Genomic DNA, 21,298 nt, shown 5'->3' with positions numbered 1-21,298 from the left:
AGGCCTTATTGTTTGATATTTGTTTCCTTAAATACTCGAGTTACATTCAGTGTGGCCAACAGTTCGTGCTCTTTAACAGAGGAACCACAGAGACCTTGGGGCACAGGAGCTTTGTGTCTCCCAAAGGCTAGTCGTCTTCAAACTATAAGCTATATACAGTTAGTAAATCAGTATCAATAAAATCAGTAGGAAGTATTTCAGAACCAATACTTATTAAGTAAAAAAAAATTTTTTTAAGTACTAAGATACATCATATATTCCAAAGGTATTATTTCATATAACTTTTTAAAAGTTACACACATATACTGTATATGTATACGCTAGACCACAATGTAATAGTGTCAAAATTTATAAAATATATGCCTGAAATTCACTGTTTTGGGGTATATACAACTATTCATGCTTTTAAATGGCCATTTCTCTATATACATTTATTTTTTGGTGCTAAGCAGGAACAGCTTAATTTGTAATTATTTACATCTTTTCTAACACAATTTTCAAAGATAAGTTATATTATAGAGTTTTTGTCATTGTGGACCCCAAGGGTCTTTAAGGGAATTGACAAATTAAAAATTACTTTCTTGAGACTAAGACATAATTTATCTTTTTACTTGTGTTGACATTTTTTCAATAATAGTACAAAAGCAGAGATGAGTAAATAGCTAACTCCTTAGCATGAATCAAGACAATGGTGCCAAACTGTATTTCTGTACTAATTATATTCTTCATCTCATTCACTTATAGGGAAGAAAAAGCCACTTTCACTAAAGAATGTCCTTGCTGAAGCAGTAAATATATAAATTTTATAAAATCTTGATCCTTGGGCATACATTGTTTTTATAATTAATATTTTGTGTGTTGTATAATGAGGTAAGATTTCTGTTTTGAGGGAAAGCATGTGTCCAATAAAGCTGCATTGGACCTAAACTAGCCTAAACTAAGCCACTTTTTTTATGGAACACCATTTCTTCTGGCAAAACTGATAGACAATAGTTATTCACACTTAGAACAGACATGTTTTTAAAAACTAATAAAGCAAGCTTATTGATTTGAAAAACCCCAAAACAATAGCATTTGTTGCCAATGATGTATTTGAGTATATACAAACAAAAATTCAAATTCTGGAAAATCTGTAGCCACCATCAAGAGCTAACCAACACTGAAACCGTTCTCTGTGAGATTCGTAGCTATTTTAATGGTGGTGTTTTTTCTTTTTATTTAATACTGTATAATCAAAAGATGATAGATCTTTCAGAAGACCTATATAACTCAATAAATCAATATTTTTTTAGTTAATCAATACATGATGTAACAGAATCACATGTGGGTAAAAATCCATTCAACATGCAGTATAGATCAACAGGTTTTCATGTAACAAGAGCATAAAAAGTTAATGGATGTGGTTTCAGATTTCACATTGCAAATAATCTTCAAGAAATTACTACTTATTAAGTTTCAATGCAGTATCAAAAAAGAGTATCTACCAATTATCTAAAATAAATATAAAATACTCCATTTTCAAATATATATGTGTATAAGGTTAGACATTATTTCTTTCAAAAACAATATATTGGCCCTGGCCGGTTGGCTCAGCGGTAGAGCGTCGGCCTAGCATGCGGAGGACCCGGGTTCGATTCCCGGCCAGGGCACACAGGAGAAGCGCCCATTTGCTTCTCCACCCCTCCGCCGCGCTTTCCTCTCTCTCTCTCTCTTCCCCTCCCGCAGCCAAGGCTCCATTGGAGCAAAGATGGCCCAGGCGCTGGGGATGGCTCTGTGGCCTCTGCCTCAGGCGCTAGAGTGGCTCTGGTCGCAACATGGCGACGCCCAGGATGGGCAGAGCATCGCCCCCTGGTGGGCAGAGCATCGCCAGGGGCGTGCGGGGTGGATCCCGGTCGGGCGCATGCGGGAGTCTGACTGTCTCTCCCTGTTTCCAGCTTCAGAAAAATGAAAAGGAAAAAAAAAACAAAACAAAACAAAACAAAACAAAATAATATATTGCAACAGATAGACTGCAGAAGCAGATGTGAAAATCTGACTGTCTTTCACATTATGCCAGATATTAAAGATATTTGGAAAAAAAATGTTTTTTCATAAAAGTATTATGTAAATATCTTAATATCTAATGGGTTTTTTAATGAATTAAAAAATAATATATTAAAATTTTCCCAGTTCTGATTTCTGAAATGTAAATATTGATAGATACTACCAATATAAACAAATGTTTTTTGGAGACCTTAATTTTTAAGATTTAAGAGGTTTCTTAAAGACCAAAGTTTGAGAAATTGACAAATTATAGATTTTGGTACATTTCACAAGGAATATTGGTTATAAGGTCTTAGCCATTTATCTGAATTCTGTACCTCAAATCAGGGTTAGGATTATTGTTTAGAAAGTCATAGGAAGTATATTTACCTGACACTGGCGGCGTAAAACAATGCAAGGATGAGCCAGTACATTTTCTGTAAAGAGACTACAAAATAATAATTTATTAATATATATATCACAGCCAAAATTTAATTTATAACATTTGTTTATCTGAAATTATTTTTGCTTAAAAAATCATACATTATTTTGTTTCCCATTCTTAAAATAAAGATTAAAAATATATAGACATATTTGTAAATCACTGTGCCAATAACAAAATTCAACATGAAAAGAATTAAAGCCAGATCTGAAAACTGGTAGGCAAGGGAAACGAAATATAGTACTAATAAAAATAGTATAAAGATAAAAATTACATTTCTGTATATATAATATGGGAAACTCCTTTCCTAGACAATTTAAACAGCCCTTTCAATTACTTTCTAAAAATGTCTTATGCACAAAGTTCCTATCGAAAAGAGCCATTTATTTTTCAGGAATCTCATTCTATAGATTTTGGGTTTGATGTACTTTGTGCTTAAGTTAAAAGGATTTCAATGACTATGTTAATTGACTGCTATTTTATGTATAAAATAGTTCTTCTGAAAACATTCCCCACAAACTATTAACAACTATGGCTTAATTAAGTGTAACATGCCTGCATATATATACAAATGAAACACACTCAAGCATACATATACATATGAAAATAATACCATATACAAAATGAATAATGGCTTTAAATATAAATAGTGAGACTAAAGAAAAATTAATTTTAGAAGGAAAACTTTAATACATAAATTTTATTTTTATTGACATTAACATCCCTAAATTTAATCATACAAATAAGATTTTTTTTTCTTAATATGTTTAAAACAATGAGTTATTCTAGCATATGTCAGTCTTTGTGCAATTCCAATATTTTTGAGACAGTATTCACTAAAGATCACATGATCAAGACTAGAGGCTTTTCTTACACAAAATAATCATTAGAAATAAAACATAATGATATTCATTAAATACTGATTGTAAACAAAACCTAGAATCTACGTTGCTAAATATCTTGTTATAATTCAATTTTTTAGGAAGAAGGTTCAATGTAAAGTTACTTGTTTTTTGGAGGAAAATAGATTAGATTTGATTTTTTCTTTGGATAGACACATGAACAGTGTTAGAACATTCCTTCCAAAATTATTTTGTGATTATAAAATTCAATTACTATTCTTTGTCCTTACTGGAAAAAAATTCAACTTAAAAATCTTAAAAAAATCATTGTTTTCTGCTAAAAATTCAATATTGAATCTACCACTATAAAGAATCAATCTAAAGGAAACACTACTAATCATTTACTATTACATTAAAAATTTTAAATAAAAACTTAAATTAAAAATCTTTAGATAAATTACCTTGCAAGTCCAATACCAAATCCAGCAAATCTACTCAACTGTTCTAAAATAGAAGAAATAAGAATACTCATAATCAATATTTTGATTTACTGTAAAAACAAAAATATATTTTTTTAAATTAACATTATAGATATTGATGAGCTCCAGTCCCAAAGTCAAACTCCCACAGAGGTCAGGAAAGTCATTTGAATGAGTGAAGGCTTCTGCTGGGGCTTGTGGGAAGTTGCAAGGCACAACTGTTTTTCAGGTCCAATTCACTATTGCAATGTGGGACTGTGGGCTCAGGGTCTAAACTGTGGTTTTTATAAAAAGATATTTTCATTTTTATGTGGAATCTTCCAACTAAAAATATTGGCAACTATTTTAAAAAGTATTAAAGCACCGTGTGGGTTAAATAAAACATGTCTGCAGGTAGAACCTAAGAGCTACCCGTTCTCAACTTCTGACTAACTACAAACATAAATTTTTTTCTATAGAAGGCTCTAACTGATACAGCAACTTTATCTCCCATGTTGTAAAATGAGTCATTCACTGTTAGTGGCGAACATCTATGTTAAACCAATAGTCATAAGTAACACACCACAAAATTGTTAAATTGAATGAGTATTTAGAGTAATGTAAATGGATAAATATGGCTCTCTTTTTCTCTATCTCCTCAAATTTTAAATATTTTGAGAGTAGCTGTTTATTGGGTCTCTGTGATCCATTACTGGGAACATATGTGCTATTCCTGATGGCCACTCTATAGAATTATTAGAAAAGTTTACAGCTAAAAACATTCCTATGCAAATATCAAAGCAGAAAAAAAATTTTTCTCCTTGACTAAAAATCTCAAAATCATGATGATGAAGTCTCAGAACTCCAGAGGACTAGTCATCAAATTTCAGCTGTAATATAATATTCACAAGGGATAATTTTCTTTCTCATCCTTTTCTCTATCCCCCACTTTCATCGGTTGTGTGTGTGTGTGACAGAGATAGAGAGAGGGACAGACAGACAGGAAAGGAGATGAGAAGCAGCAATTCTTTGTTGTGGCTCCTTAGTTGTTCAGTGATTGCTTTCTCATACGTGCACTGAATGGGAGGCTACAGCAGAGCAAGAGACCCCTTACTCAAGCCAGCGACCTTGAGCTTCAAGCCAGTGATCTTTGGGCTCAAGCCAGCAATCATGGGGTCATGTCTATGATCCTACTCTTAAGCCAGTGACCTCGGGATTTTGAACCTGGGTCCTCTGCGTCCCAGTCCAATGCTCTATCCATTGCACCACCGCCTGGTCAGGCTCTCTCTTTTAGATGAAGCTACAACCTCACAATTTCTCTAGCACAAGGTCATGTAAATATATCTCTGAGGAAACTATTTGGTTCACACTTATTTTGAAAAATGTGCAAGCAAGATAGAAGCTTCTTTTGCCCAAGTTAAGGTACTTTCCTCCTTTCAGCTTTCCTCCTTTTGCATATACTGGTCATGCCCTAATATTAACAGAAAATGCCATATTTTCTGGAGGACAGTAAGGTTTACTACTGTTATCTGTGTAAGGCTCTCAGCTTCTCACTTCCTAGGAAAGTTAGACTCACCAGCGTCTTACCACTGCTAAAAGTACCCTGGTTTCATTAAGACTTCCTCACTGTAACCATCAATGCATAAATTATGAAAAGATAACATAAACTTTACTACTTAAGAAGGTAACTGTGTAGCAACCATATATGCATTCTGAATTATTTATAACCTTCTGGTGCTTTTTGGGACCAATAGAAAGAAAACTAGACAGAGTGAACAAGCCAATTGTACAACACTAAATCACTCATCATCTTCCAAATCATTTGCTCACCAGACTATATTAAAAGTCTATTTCTCCTAGTTAACCCAAATCAAATAAAGATTATTGTACCTCTAAGTCAAAATAGAAAAAATGAGAATAAAACTTTTATCTAAAATATACTTTACAGATGGATAGTGGACTTTTTGTGGTGATCACTTTGTAAGGTATACAAATGCAAAAACTCATGATGTTGTATACCCAAAACCAATATAATATATTGTGTCGACTATACGTCAATTAAAAAGAGCTTTATTTCAGAATAAAATTAAATATAAAAGTATACTTAATATTTAATAATATAACCTATTCTAACAACTTCAGAAAAATGGGAAGAGGTAACTGTTATTTCCATTTTATGAGTAAAAAGATGTTGAGAATATCTAAATTACACAGTACTGCAATTAAAACACAGGTCTTCTGACATCCTACAGAAAATAATTACGTCTTGAATTCAAAGTTTTATCTTAAAATTGTATCAGTGATTTATGGTGTGACTGAAATTTTTAGGTCAGAAAAAGAAAAACAGAAGGTGGGTATAGTCCTCAATTACATAAATCTTTATAGAGCTCCCATGCGGTGATTAATTTAGGATCTAGAAAAGTATTACTTCAGCCCCTTAAAATAAAAAAAGTAAAATCACAACTTCTATATGTATTTCAAGTAAATTATTTAATATGAGTGAAGCTCAATTTACTATTAAGTGTTAATAGAAGAAAATGGGAAAGTATAAACATTTTCCTTTCTATCAAAAAGGGGTTTGATGGCAGGGGGTAGTCTGGGATCTAGAAAATAACTCCTGATCAAAAGGGAAAAGAAAGGAAACAAAAAATTTTAGCCTACTATGTATCCCATACCGTGCTACCCATTACTTTCACCTCATTTTATTTAACACTTAAAAAACCCTGTTATTCTTCTATCCACATTAATTAAAAATGAGAAAACTGAGGGCTCACAGACGTTTACAAAATATCCCAGCTCTTAAAGAGTGGTAGAGCCAGGTTTGAGTCCAAGCCTGCCAATGCTGAAAAACTCTTTGCAAAACACAAGTGACAATTAATTGCATAAATTAAATGCGGAGGTCATTTATTGTTCATATGATTCCCATTTTAGGATAAATAATCCAAGTTCCTTTTCTCTTTTAGATCATGGGCTGTAAATACATCAAACCTTTAGAACTTAGAAATTCCTACCACGCAGCCCATAGCCAAGACAGGTGTCTTATTTGGAGGTGATCCCGGAGGAAACATTTGGGTGAAGAGAAAGGAGGCCCGCTTCAAGGGCAGAGGACGCAGGGAGGACACAGGGTGTGGTGCGCGACAGAGCTCGAGGCCCGGAAAGCGGGACCCTCCGTGCGGCTTCCGGGGTCCGCGGGCCACCCCGCCACTCCGCCACTCCACCACTCCACCCACCCCACCTTTCTCCCCGCGACCCTCACCGCTGCTCTGCCCCGGCACGCTGCCGCCGCTGCCGCCAGGAAAGGATTCCTCCGCCGGGCCCTCCGGGGTGGAGGGGGCGGGCACGCCGTAGGGCGGGCTCTTCTCGCCCCAGTGCAGGTTGCGGCTACCCGGAATGTCTGGGGGAGTGGTCACCCAGTGGCCCAGGTCCGACGCGGAGCTAAAGGACCTTGCAGGGAAAGCTCCACCAAAGCCCGGCTCTTCCCGGACACCCCCGCGATAGCCCAAGCCATCGAAGCCGTCCGGGCGCCGCGGATGCATCGCAGACGGGGCAGGATGAGGTTGCCCACGCGGAGCCCACCACCACTGGAGCCACGGCGACTTTGGGCTACATCGACCCTCCTCCTCCTCCTCCTCCTCCTCCTCCTCCTCCTCCTCTTCTGCCGGCGCCGCGTCCGGGGTAATTGACAACCGGAAGTCACGTTGAGATCCGGAAGTTCCGAGAGCACGTGACTGTAGCCTTTTCCGGCGCTCATTTGAGACGCGGTTGCTAGGGGGACGAGCCGGTCAAGTAGGGCCAACGTTTACAGTCGCTCTTAGGGAGGTTGTGAGATAACTGTAGAGTTAACGGAACACAGCATCAAAGAAATGCCGTAAGGAAATAGGGATGGGAGATGCGGCCTCGAAGAGAAGATGTCGAATAAAGATGTTTCATAGGGAGATACAACTAACGCTTCGCTGCATCTGACTTGCTGAAATCTCAGCCAGAAATGTCACCGCTCCACACAAGGGTCCCGGATCTAGGTCTTTTCTTTCTCATACCTCACCTGCTACGGGGGAGTTATTTAAAGGTTCGAGCTGCAGGGTGTTCTAACATTACATCTAGCTTTGCCTCCGCAATTGGCGTTTTGGGTAAAAGCTATTGGGAGAGGTTCGGCCCCGTGAATGCGAATGTGCTATGGACCTCTTAAGCAAGCATTAAAAAAAGAGGCCCAGGAAGAAAACCTCCTCTCCGGTCCTCCTCCCTCCCGCCCCCCGGCCTCATATGAATGTAAACTATTTACTGGGACTAAGGAATTAAGTATTTTGCTTTTCTAAGGGCACAAAACAACTACAAATCGTTTTCTATATTTTCTGGTGCATCTAAATCATTAAGGGTAATTAAAATGTTTAAAAATCGATACCTTAGTTGGAAAATTAAAGTGACCCTACTACCTGTTTTCATCAGCTCCATGGACTCTTCGGGCAGAATCTCTCTCCCTAGATCTGATTGAGCCTACCATGGGTTTTTCCTGTGTCCCATCTTCCTCACTGAAGCCAAGTATTCCAAGAAGAGAAGCCTGACGCACTATTCTCAATCTTCTAGAAGCAAACCTTTAATTAAAGTGGTAGTCTAATGCGCCTTGAGTGGGTTGACATTCTAAAGTTGGGTTGTGATGGGGCTTGGGCAAATGTATGTAGTCTCTCCCTTAAAAAGTGTATCTGATATTACTTGAGTAATAATACCAAATTACTAGGTAACCAATATTAAATTAGTTATAGGACATATCAATCTAAAAATACTTCTCTGTTTCTTAGGAATGTTGGCTCAAGGATATGGTTGGCTCAGGACCAAAATGTTATTGTTTATTAAAAGGAGGAGAAAAAGATGTGTGTTTCTGTGCTTTTGATATAAAAGCAATGGCGGCTTATATTTTTACATCCATATCAGTGAAGAAAGGATGAATTATTACAAGGACAACTGGGTAGCTAGTTGAGAGAAGAAACAACAGTGCCACCTCACAGCATATTCCCAAGTAAATGTTAGCTATAATATATTTTTCTCTTTTTAAAAAATATTGCCTAGCCCTGGCAGGGTAGCACAGCTGGTTAGAGCACTGTCTGGATATGCAAAGGTGGCAGGTTCCATCTGCCGTCAGGGCATATACAGGAACAGATCAACGTTTCTTCTCTCTTTCTCTCTCTAAAATATATAAATAAAATTTAAAAATATATATTGAATGTAGGGAAAAATAATGGGTGATATTTTTCAAATAGATTGAAAATTATTCTAAAAGTGACAGTAAAGTCAAAAGACGTGTAAGAAAAGACATCATTTTGACTAGAAGTTTTAAATTTCTACATGGTAAACAAAAAGAAAACAAATTTTAATCAAATTTGAAAAGTGAGTCACAAACTGGGAAATGTCACATTTTAACATGATTGGCAATGGGTCACTTCATTGTAAAAAGAGCTCTTACCAATAAAGGAAAATTACCATAGTAAAAATGTGAGCAAAGAACATGAAGAGTTAAGTCATAAAAATGAAATGGAAATAAATAATAGTTATATGAAAAAAAAATGCCTGCCCTCTAGTAATTGGAGAAAGGCACATTTAAATAATAATTTTCCCTATAAAAATGACAATGACAATGTTTAAAAGGTAAACATACATTGTCATGCAAGGTGAAAAGAAAGCTCTCATTAATTTCTGGATTGGTATAACTTTTTGACGGGCTGTTTGGCAATACGTATCGAAAGTAATGAAAATGATCATATCTTTTGATTTCTAAATCTTAGAAAACATACAGGATGTACATAATTACTTATGCGCATGTTCATGACATAATTGCTCATAATAAAAATTGTCAGAATTCTAGATATCAAGTAATTATTATTCATTATTAAAATAGTATATCCATATGTTCCTTTAATCAAAATATATTTATTGAGCACCTATCTGTGACAAGCCCTGTTCTAAACAATGAAGACAGAGTGATAAATAAGCCAGGTTAAGTCCCTGCATTGTTGGAACTGGCATTCTAGTTGGAAAGATGACAAATATATCCTGTCAAATAATGAAACAAACATAACACAGTGTCAGAGAATGACAGGTAATAGCCTGCAGTGAACAGTGATGAGTTGACTACCACATATACAGGGTAGTCAAAGAAACCATAACTGCTCACAGACTTTATGGAGGAAGCTACAATAGATATTCCAGTGACGTTGATCACTGAGACTGTGATGAAGGCCGCAGTTTTTCTCATGGTCGAAGAAGTGGTCCATCACACAGAGGAGATGAATATGGCTATAAGTGGACAAGACATTATTCTGGAAGTCATCACCCAGCCTGAATACAGGGACATAAAATATGGCTTTAAAAGAAAAGGTTTCTACATTTCACATTATGTGAGAGATTGGTCTCCTCATAAAAGAGAAACTCCCTTTTTCAGAGACTTTCCTGTAGGCAGAAAGGATTCTCCACACAGTAAATCTGGCTCTAGTGTCAGTAGTAGAAGGTATTCTCCAGAAAGAAGCAAAACTTATTCTTTCCATCAGTCTTAACATAGAAGTAAAAGAGACCTGTTCAATCTTTGAAAACATCAAAAGCCCTGGTGGCCTATGGTATAGATGTCCCTGTTTGATTTCTGGTCAAGGCACAGAAGAAACAACAATCTGCTTCTTCCCCCTCCCTCTCCCCCCACTCCCTCTTTCCTTCCTTCAGCCAGTGGCTCAATTGATACCAGCATGGCCCTGGCCACTGAGGGTAACTATGTTGAAACACATCAGCTTCAGGTGCTGAAAATAGCTTGGTACTAGATCATTGGCCCTTGATGGGATTGCCGGGTGGATCCTGGTTGAGGAGCATGTGGGAGTATGCCTCCCTATCTCTCCTCCTTTCACTGAGAAAAAAAAAAAAGAGAAAGAAAACATCAAGAGCCATTTCACCTTCAAGATCTTCAATAGTTCCTTCGCCCAAGTTTTCAGACAAACCCAGTAGGCAATTTACTTGCTCAGATAAATTCAGGCAGACTGAAAATGGTCTTGCTGAGGCTGCAAGCAAGTGGGCTGCTGAAAAGCTAGAGAAGGCAGATGAAAGTAACTTACCTGAAATTTCTGAGTATGAGGCAGGATCCACAGCACCACTGTTCATTCATCAGTCAGAAGAACTTACGTCAAATGCAACAGATGGCATAGAATTATTTGAAGACAGTCAGCTAAACAGTTGCTCTCAAGTGATAGCAAAAACAAAAGAGATTGAACTGATTTACCAAGACCATGAAAATTTTAGGATGGTTGTGAAAATACTGATTGGAAAAGATCTTTCGTTAGAAAAGTCTATACAGTTTTCAGTGAGACAGAATTTACATAAAATAGGAAATGTTGAAGAACTCAAGCATTTCATTGCAGAGTATAATATCTCTCGTCAAGACATGGAGCGCTTTTTTAGAAATTTACTTGCTCAGGGAAAAATAAATGTTTCTAAATCCCCCTCTACTTGGATTGTGTAAATTCTTAACATATAAATTTTTGTGATAAAGAGAAGTACTTTCTGATAGTTGACCACCTTTCCAATATCAAACATTTAAAATAGTCTCATTTTAATTAGAATTTTTTATCTACATGTAGAGCCTCTTAATTCATACTGATATTTTTTCCCACTTTAAGATGATGGCTCAAATAATTTTTCAAGTCCTGGAAAACAGTTTTCTGTACTTATTAATGTTCTGTAGTCTTCTATAGTGTGTGACCTTTTGTTTGGTCACATTAGTTTAATTTTTATAGATAATTCCACTTAAACATTTATAGCCTTTTTGCATATCATAGTCAATGATACCATGTGAAAATGTTAGAATTCTAAATTGTGATTTTATTGACTTGTTGCTTGTTTATCGCAGACTTTGTAAGTTTTAATATGTGTAAGATGCAAATAAATTAAATACTTTGATATCATAGAGAATATTTTCTTTGAGTATAAATACTCATTGTGGTAACTAGAGCACTTAAATCTCTTTAAAAACACCTCACAACAAAATCCATTTTTTCCAAATTAAAAAAAAGTGATACATATTATATATAAAAATTCAATTATAGAGGTGGAGTTTTTAGATTGGATGGTCAAAGAAGTCATTTTTGAGGAAGTTAACTTTCTTTTTTTTTTTTAATAAATTTTTATTAATGGTAATGGGATGACATTAATAAATCAGGGTACATATATTCAAAGAAAACATGTCTAGGTTATTTTGTCATTAAATTATGTTGCATACCCCTTGCCCAAAGTCAGATTGTCCTCCGCCACCCTCTATCTAGTTCTCTGTGCCCCTCCCCCTCCCCCTAACTCTCTCCCTTCCTCCCTCCCATGTCCTCCCTCCCCCCACCCCTGGTAACCACCACACTCTTGTCCATGTCTCTTAGTCTCGTTTTTATGTTCCACCAATGTATGGAATCATGTAGTTCTTGTTTTTTTCTGATTTGCTTATTTCACTCCTTATAATGTTATCAAGATCCCACCATTTTGCTGTAAATGATCTGATGTCATCATTTCTTATGGCTGAGTAGTATTCCATAGTGTATATGTGCCACATCTTCTTTATCCAGTCTTCTATTGAAGGGCTTTTTGGTTGTTTCCATGTCTTGGCCACTGTGAACAGTGCTGCAATAAACATGGGGCTGCATGTGTCTTCACGTATCAATGTTTCTGAGGTTTTGGGGTATATACCCAGTAGAGGGATTGCTGGGTCATAAGGTAGTTCTATTTGCAGTTTTTTGAGGAACCACCATACTTTCCTCCATAATGGTTGTACTACTTTACAGTCCCACCAACAGTGAATGAGGGTTCCTTTTTCTCCACAGCCTCTCCAACATTTGCTATTACCCGTCTTGTTGATAATAGCTAATCTAACAGGGGTGAGGTGGTATCTCATTGTAGTTTTGATTTGCATTTCTCTAATAACTAATGAAGCTGAGCATCTTTTCATATATCTGTTGGCCATTTGTATCTCTTCCTGGGAGAAGTGTCTGTTCATGTCCTCTTCCCATTTTTTTATGGGATTGTTTGTTTGTTTGTTGTTGAGTTTTATGAGTTCTTTGTAAATTTTGGATATTAGGCCTTTATCTGAGCTGTTGTTTGAAAATATCATTTCCCATTTAGTTGGCTGTCTGTTTATTTTGATATCAGTTTCTCTTGCTGAGCAAAAACTTTTAATTCTGATGTAGTCCCATTCATTTATCTTTGCCTTCACTTCTCTTGCCATTGGAGTCAAGTTCATAAAATGTTCTTTAAAACCCAGGTCCATGATTTTAGTACCTATGTCTTCTTCTATGTACTTTATTGTTTCAGGTCTTATATTTAGGTATTTGATCCATTTTGAATTAATTTTAGTACACGGGGACAGGCTGTAGTCGAGTTTCATTCTTTTGCATGTGGCTTTCCAGTTTTCCCAACACCATTTGTTGAAGAGGCTTTCTTTTCTCCATTGTGTGTTGTTGGCCCCTTTATCAAAGATTATTTGACCATATATATGTGGTTTTATTTCTGGGCTTTCTATTCTGTTCCATTGGTCTGAGTGTCTATTTTTCTGCCAATACCATGCTGTTTTGATTATTGTGGCCCTATAATATAGTTTAAAGTCAGGTATTGTAATGCCCCCAGCTTCATTCTTTTTCCTTAGGATTGTTTTGGCTATTCGGGGGTTTTTATAGTTCCATATAAATCTGATGATTTTTTGTTCCATTTCTTTAAAAAATCTCATAGGGATTTTTAAAAAAAAATTTTTTTTTTATTTATTCATTTTTTTTAGAGAGGAGAGGGAGAGACAGAGAGAGAGAAAGGAGAGACAAAGAGAGAAGGGGGGAAGGAGCTGGAAGCATCAACTCCCATATGTGCCTTGACCAGGCAAACCCAGGGTTTTGAACCGGCGACCTCAGCATTTCCAGGTTGACGCTTTATCCACTGCACCACCACAGGTCAGGCCTCATAGGGATTTTGATGGGAATTGCATTAAATTTGTATATTGCTTTGGGTAATATGGCCATTTTTGATTATATTTATTCTTCCTATCCAAGAACAAGGAATATTTTTCCATCTCATTGTATCTTTTTCGATTTCCCTTAACAATGCTTTGTAATTTTCATTATATAGGTCCTTTACGTTCTTTGTTATGTTTATTCCTAGGTATTTTATTTTTGTTGTTGCAATTGTGAAGGGGATTATTTTTTTGAGTTCATTTTCTAATATTTCATTGTTGGCATATAGAAAGGCTATGGACTTTTGTATGTTAATTTTGTATCCTGCGACCTTACTGTATTGGTTTATTGTTTCTAATAATCTTTTTGTGGAGTCCTTCGGGTTTTCGATGTATAGGATCATATCATCAGCAAAAAGTGATAGCTTTACTTCTTCTTTTCCGATATGGATGCCTTTTATTTCTTTGTCTTGTCTGATTGCTCTGGCCAGAACTTCTAGCACCACGTTGAATAAGAGTGGAGAGAGTGGACAACCCTGTCTTGTTCCTGATTTAAGGTAGAAAGTCCTCAGTTTTATGCCGTTTAATAGGATGTTGGCTGATGGTTTATCATATATGGCCTTTATCATGTTGAGATATTTTCCTTCTATACCCATTTTGTTGAGAGTCTTAAACATAAAATTGTGTTGTATTTTATCAAAAGCCTTTTCTGCATCTATTGATAAGATCATGTGGTTTTTGTTCTTTGTTTTGTTGATATGGTGTATTACGTTAACCGTTTTGCGTATGTTGAACCATCCTTGAGATTCTGGGATGAATCCCACTTGATCATGATGTATTATTTTTTTAATATGTTGTTGTATTCGGTTTGCCAGTATTTTGTTTAGTATTTTAGCATCTGTATTCATTAGAGATATTGGTCTGTAGTTTTCTTTCTTTTTGCCATCCTTGCCAGGTTTTGGTATGAGGGTTATGTTGGCCTCATAAAATGTGTTTGGAAGTATTGCTTCTTCTTCAAATTTTTGGAAGACTTTGAGTAGAATAGGAACCAAGTCTTCTTTGAATGTTTGATAGAATTCACTAGTATAACCGTCTGGGCCTGGACTTTTATTTTTGGGGAGATTTTTAATAGTTTTTTCTATTTCCTCCCTGCTGATTGGTCTGTTTAGGCTTTCTGCTTCTTCTTGACTCAGTCTAGGAAGGTTGTATTGTTCTAGGAATTTATCCATTTCTTCTAGATTGTTGTATTTGGTGGCATATAATTTTTCATAGTATTCTACAATAATTCTTTGTATATCTATGATGTCTGTGGTGATCTCTCCTCTTTCATTTTGGATTTTATTTATTTGAGTCCTGTGTCTTTTTTCCTTGGTGAGTCTTGCCAAGGGTTTGTCAATTTTGTTGATCTTTTCAAAGAACCAGCTCCTTGTTTTATTGATTTTTTCTATAGTTTTTCTGTTCTCTATTTCATTTATTTCTGCTCTGATTTTTATTATCTCCTTTCTTCAGCTGGTTTTGGGTTGTCTTTGTTCTTCTTTTTCTAGTTCCTTAAGGTGTGAAGTTAAGTGGTTTACTTGGGCTCTCTCTTGTTTGTTCATATAGGCCTGAAGTGATATGAACTTTCCTCTTATTACTGCTTTTGCTGCATCCCAGAGATTCTGATATGTCGTATTTTCATTTTCATTTGTCTGTATATATCTTTTGATCTCTGCGCTTATTTCTTTTTTGACCCATTCATTTTTTAGAAGTATGTTGTTTAGTTTCCACATTTTTGTGGGTTTTTCCCCCTCTTTTTTGCAGTTGAATTCTAGTTTCAAGGCTTTATGATCAGAAAATTTGCTTGATACAATTTCAATTTTTCTAAATTTGCTGATATTGTCTTTGTGGCCCAACATATGGTCAATTCTTGAGAATGTTCCATGTACACTAGAGAAAAATGTATACTCTGTCGCTTTGGGATGAAGTGTCCTGTAGATGTCTATCATATCCAGGTGTTCTAGTATTTCGTTTAAGGCCACTATATCTTTATTGATTCTCTGTTTGGATGACCGATCTAGAGCCGTCAGCGGTGTATTGAGGTCTCCAAGTATGATTGTATTTTTGTCAGTTTTTGTTTTAAGGTCAATAAGTAGCTGTCTTATATATTTTGGTGCTCCTTGGTTTGGTGCATATATATTAAGGATTATTATGTCTTCTTGATTCAACTTCCCCTTAATCATTATGAAATGACCATTTTTGTCTCTGAGTACTTTTTCTGTCTTGTAGTCAGCATTATTAGATATGAGTATTGCTACACCTGCTTTTTTTTTTGGGTGTTGTTTGCTTGGAGTATTGTTTTCCAGCCTTTCACTTTGAATTTGTTTTTATCCTTGTTGCTTAGATGTGTTTCTTGTAGGCAGCATATAGTTGGATTTTCTTTTTTAATCCATTCTGCTACTCTGTGTCTTTTTATTGGTAAGTTTAATCCATTTACATTTAGTGTAATTATTGACACTTGTGGGTTCCCTACTGCCATTTTATAAATTGCTTTCTGTTAGTTTTGTATCTTGTTTGATTCTTCTCTTTTGTTTTTCTATCATTTGTTTTTGTTTGTTTGTGTTCCATACTTCTTTCCTCTGTTGCTACCTTTTTTAAGTCAAGTGTTTTTGTGGTGGTTTTTTCAAGGGTGGTTACCATTAAGTAATGAAAAGGGTACCTACCATATTCATTGTAGTACCCTATCTTATGAGTATTTCTGCACTTCATCATCCTTTGCTACTGTTAATCTCCATTCTCTCCCCCCTTTTTTTCCCTTGTTGTCACAGTTTAAGTTTGGTTTTATTGTGTTCTTGGTGGAGCTGTTACTTGTGGTGTTGTTTTCTTTTGTTCTTTGAATCTGGTTGGAAAACCCCCTTTAGTATTTCCTGGAGTGGGGGCTTTCTGCTGATAAATTCTCTCATCTTTTCTGTATTTGTGAATGTTTTTATATCTCCTTCGTACTTGAAGGATAGCTTTGATGGGTATAGTATTCTTGGCTGAAAGTTCCTCTCTTTCAGAGCTTTAAATATTGGGGTCCACTCTCTTCTAGCTTGTAGAGTTTCTGCTGAGAAATCTGATGATAATCTAATAGGCCTTCCTTTATATGTTGTACTCTTCTTTTCCCTGGCTGCCTTGAGAATTTTTTCTTTGTCATTGGTTTGTGTCATCTTTATTATAATGTGCCTTGGAGTGGGTTTGTTGGGGTTAAGAAAACTCGATGTTCTGTTTGCTTCTTGAATTTGAGGCTTTAGTTCCTTCCACAGGCTTGGGAAGTTCTCGTCTATTATTTGTTTGAGTATATTCTCCATTCCATTTTCTTTCTCTTCTCCCTCTGATATACCTATTATTCTTATGTTATTCTTTCTGATGGAGTCAGACAATTCCTGTAGGGCTTTCTCGTTATTTATTATTTTTGAGTCTCTTTCTTCTTCTCTCTGTTGTGCCTCAAGTTGTTTGTCTTCTATTTCACTAATCCTATCTTCAATCTGGGCTGTTCTGTTAGCTAAGCGTGTTACCTCGTTTTTCAGCTCGTGAATTGAGTTTTTCATTTCTGTTTGATTTGTTTTTATAGTTTCAATTTCCTTGGTAATATATTCTTTGTGTTCACTGAGTTGTTTTCTGATCTCCCTAAATTGCCTTTCTGTGTTTTCTTGTATATCTCTGAGTATTTTTAAGATTTCTATTTTAAATTCTCTGTCATTTAGCTCCAAGGCTTCCAATATGTTAAGTCTTTTCTCCATAGATTTTTCCACATCTATTTGTGTTACCTCTCTTTCTTTTGTATCCATAATATTCGATTTCCTCTTTCTTATTGGCATCTGAGGGTGGTCTTGTTGATAGCACCAATTAGAATTAATAAAGAGTAAAAAGTAAAAAAAAAAAAAAGGTAAAACACCCCCCAAAAATAAAACAGTAATAATTTATTATTTCCCCCTTTTTTCTCTCTTCTCTTTCCCTCCTCTCCCCTCCTCAGAGAAATATCGTGATGACCTGTGAATTATATTATGCTAAATGGAACAAAAACTGCCTATAACAGAGGGCCTGATTTGGGGTGAAGAGTTCAAGGGGCAAAAAAATGGAGTAGGGACCTACTAAATGCAAAAAAAAAAAAAAAAAGAAGAAAATCTTAGACAAGCATCAGATGATTTGCTTGTAAGTGATGGTCGACTAAGAGATATAATGAGAGGGATAAGAGGAAGTTAACTTTCAACAGACCTAAATGAAGTGAGGAGCCATGTATAAATATATGGGAAATATTTTTTCAAGGCAAAACTAAATATAAGGTCCTAATGACAAACTAGGCAACCAGTGAACAAGGGGTCACTGAGAGCTCAAAGGAAGGTAGGGGCCAAATTTTTTAGAGCTTTGTGGTTAAAGGACAAGAATTTAGGGTTTTTTGTTTTTCTTTGTTTTGTTGTTTAGATGAGTAAGATGACCTTAATGACCATTTAAAAGATCACCCTGGCTTCACTATGGGGCAAAGGAGGAAGCCTCCCATACTAAGTTAACCATTGCAAACTACTGAGCAAAAGATAGTAGTTATCTGATCTGGAGTGATAGTGGTGAATGACGTAAATAGAGCCAGTGCAGCATGTTTTAAAGATTACATCAGAAATAGATATTAACTGACAAGTGAAGACATTCATGTTAAATTAAAAACATTATGTATTTCATGATTTTACTTTTGTAAAAATAATAATAAAGATATGTACACAATAAAAGGATATATGCCAAATTGATAAAATTATATTATGTCTGGATATAGGTTGGCATGAATTTTATTTTTTTACTTTGAATTTTCTACTTGTCTTAAGATAGGTTGTTTTTTCTAAGAAGAAAAATTACGTTAGAAAAAAATCAATGCAATTGATTTAGTTATGAGACAGCAATAAATATCTTTTTAGATTACTAAATTTGTTCATAGCATTAAATTGGCAGTCTCTAGAGCACTTTCAAAGTCCTGCCATCTTATGTTTCTTTAAAAATCTTTCTAAAATAAGGATGCTGAAATGGTCCAGAGTGTATATTTTCACACTAGTTTGTGAAACTGATAACACAGAAATTCAAACATATAATTCTTTCCAGCATTTAAAAAGAGTGGTAGGGAGGACAGACTTGAGTGACATGACCAGATTGCTTCCCTTAAATTCTTTCAGAGATTGTCTGACTGACCCCTCTTCTCTGCTCCACGTATGCTGATTCTTGGAACAGGTTGTTGCCCCATCCTGGGCAGGTAAGACATTTTCCCCTTCTGTGATACAGGTTGCATCCCAGCACTCCTGTCCATCCTGTCCTATTCTTTATAATCCTGCAGTACCTGTGATGTAGTGGTGTGGAAGGACATCCATGCCCAATGTGCCCTTTCCATGTAAATTCCCTTAAGAAAAGTTTGAGGTAATGATAGAGTTGTCAGCCTGTTTTTGTTTTGTTTTTTTAAAATCTCTGGACCCAAGAAATTTTCCCAACAAGTGGCCAATATGCATTTTATTAGAAAAATAGTTTGATATTTGTATTCTTTATTTGTTATAGCATAGTGAATTACCCCCAAATTGATCAGCTGAAAATAACATTTATTATTTCATAGTTTCTGTAATTCAAGAATTTGGAAGTAGCTCAGATTAGTAGGTCTGACTCAGGGTCTCCCATGAAGTTGCAGGCAAGATTCCTCTGGGTTTGACTGGGCCTGGAGGATGCACTTCAAGATCTCTCATTCAGTTCATTGAGGTGGGGAGGGGAGATGCCTCCTTTTCTTGCTTGTTTGTTGTCAGGTCTCAATTCCTTATCAAGTGGAGCTCTTCCATAGAAATTTTTAGTCTCCTCATGACATAACAACCGGCTTATTCCCCAAGCAAATTGTCAGAGAGAGAGAAAAGCACTGTCTTTTGTGACCTAATTGCATCTCATCACTTCTGAAACATTCTATTCTCTAGAAGTAAGTCACTAAATCCAGCCCCACAAGAAGAGATTCAACTCCATCTTTTGAAGGGAGGATTATTAAACAATTTGTATTCATATTTTAAAATCATAATTTAACCACTGTATAGAGGATATAGAAGGCACTAAAAATTAATAATTAGAAAAATTTTCACACCATTAGTAATAGAATGATATGGATTAAATTTTTTACTTTTCTCCTTAACAAAGAAATTTGAAGAATTAGTTTTCTTTGAAAAGAATTGTATGATAGAACTATTTATAACCATAAAATAGTTTAATAAATGTTTTAAAAATGTTTAGTCATTATTCAGTTAAATGAATTAAAATACAAGTGAAGAATAGTAGACTGTTTTGACAGTTTTCAAGAGTTGACACAGAATGACCTGACCTGCTAAACAGAAGTAGATAACAAGCAGGCTATTTATTTATATTAATATTTTACACAGAAAGTCTGACACTGAATAAATTCAGCTCATAAGATAAAATAAAAGTCATCTACATGTTTTTTCAAGAATTTACACAGCAATATTTATTAAGCACCTACTATGTGTAAGTCACTGTATTAAGTACTGTGATGCGACTGTATACCATTTTCAAGGATGGTGTTTAAAAATATTTAAAATATTTTATTTCTAAAATATAAATGCAAATCAATAAAAAGTTTCACAATGTTTTAATGTGTATTAATCCACACCGTTCTGCATGTGCTTTTTCATAAATTTTAGGATAATGTGCCGTTTATTCTTCCAAGTTGACATTAAAATCATTTTAGTCTTTACTCTGACTCTCCAAAAACACACAATCCTCCCCCCTCCCCCCTCCACATACACTGGATTTGAAGTGTACTTGCATAAAATGCATACAGTAACCTAAGAGGCTCGATTTTTTCTACTTTATAAAATATTTCCTTCAAAGATTTATGGTATTCTATTTGCTGAGATCTGTATTGATGCCACTAAGTGTTTTCTACTAAAAACATGTTATATATTTGTATTTGTTGAGATCCACCATTTACTGTATAGTTTGAGGTAAGAATCTAACTGAATTTCCCCATCCCATAAGAAGAAAACATCTTTATTTTACACTCATTTATAAAAATTGAGAAATGTCCCTAGTCTTTTCTCATACTTTATTTTTTTAACTTGGGTTATGAGCTATAAATGTATCATCTCCTTCAAAAATGTTCTGCCATTTCATTTTGTGGCCAAGAGAAAATTAATTATTCAGGCATATCAGGTTTCAAGCTCCACATTAGTTCTTTTCAATAACAACTTCTACCTTTTGGAGTTCTTAATTTTGATGAATGTCTAACTGATTTGCCCTTCAATCTTAAAATGTAGTGGAAGTAGGGGAAGATTTTGTAAATCCTTCCTTACATAAGCACGTCCTGTAGCTGTATTCCTTATAGAATTGATGGGTAGTTACTTTGTTCTATAAATGCTCTGTAGACTCAACTGATTTTTTATATTTTGAAGAATACATTTTTAATTAATTTGTTTTTTATTCCTTTGTGAGTAACCTGTTTAAGAGTTTGTATTTTTATGCCTTTAACATTTCCCCTAGATCCCCTGAAAAAAGTTTTAAATAAAACTCACCAAGTTCTTTTTAAGTGCAGCAATCTTTCCATATTCATTTT

The 21,298-nt window shown here is 35.4% G+C and overlaps 1 protein-coding gene and 1 pseudogene across 1 annotated transcript in view; one reads left to right on the top strand and one right to left on the bottom strand.

Annotated features, from left to right (window-relative positions):
• The window catches only part of SLC25A46 (solute carrier family 25 member 46), a 28,338-nt gene extending 20,908 nt beyond the window's left edge, over window positions 1-7,430 (bottom strand). The window contains exons 1-3 of the mRNA XM_066273984.1: window positions 7,021-7,430; window positions 3,768-3,810; window positions 2,413-2,470 (exon numbers count right to left, since the gene is read on the bottom strand). Coding sequence (XP_066130081.1) covers window positions 2,413-2,470; window positions 3,768-3,810; window positions 7,021-7,300 — 381 coding nt within the window. The 5' untranslated portion in view covers window positions 7,301-7,430. The remainder of the gene's footprint in view (window positions 1-2,412; window positions 2,471-3,767; window positions 3,811-7,020) is intronic.
• Window positions 7,431-9,384: 1,954 nt separating this feature from the next.
• On the top strand, window positions 9,385-11,253 carry LOC136335663 (periphilin-1 pseudogene; annotated as a pseudogene).
• Window positions 11,254-21,298: the final 10,045 nt, after the last annotated feature.

This window comes from Saccopteryx bilineata, chromosome 4, assembly GCF_036850765.1.
Source record: "Saccopteryx bilineata isolate mSacBil1 chromosome 4, mSacBil1_pri_phased_curated, whole genome shotgun sequence".
Classification (NCBI taxonomy): domain Eukaryota; kingdom Metazoa; phylum Chordata; class Mammalia; order Chiroptera; family Emballonuridae; genus Saccopteryx; species Saccopteryx bilineata.
This window is presented reverse-complemented; position numbering and strand designations above follow the sequence as displayed.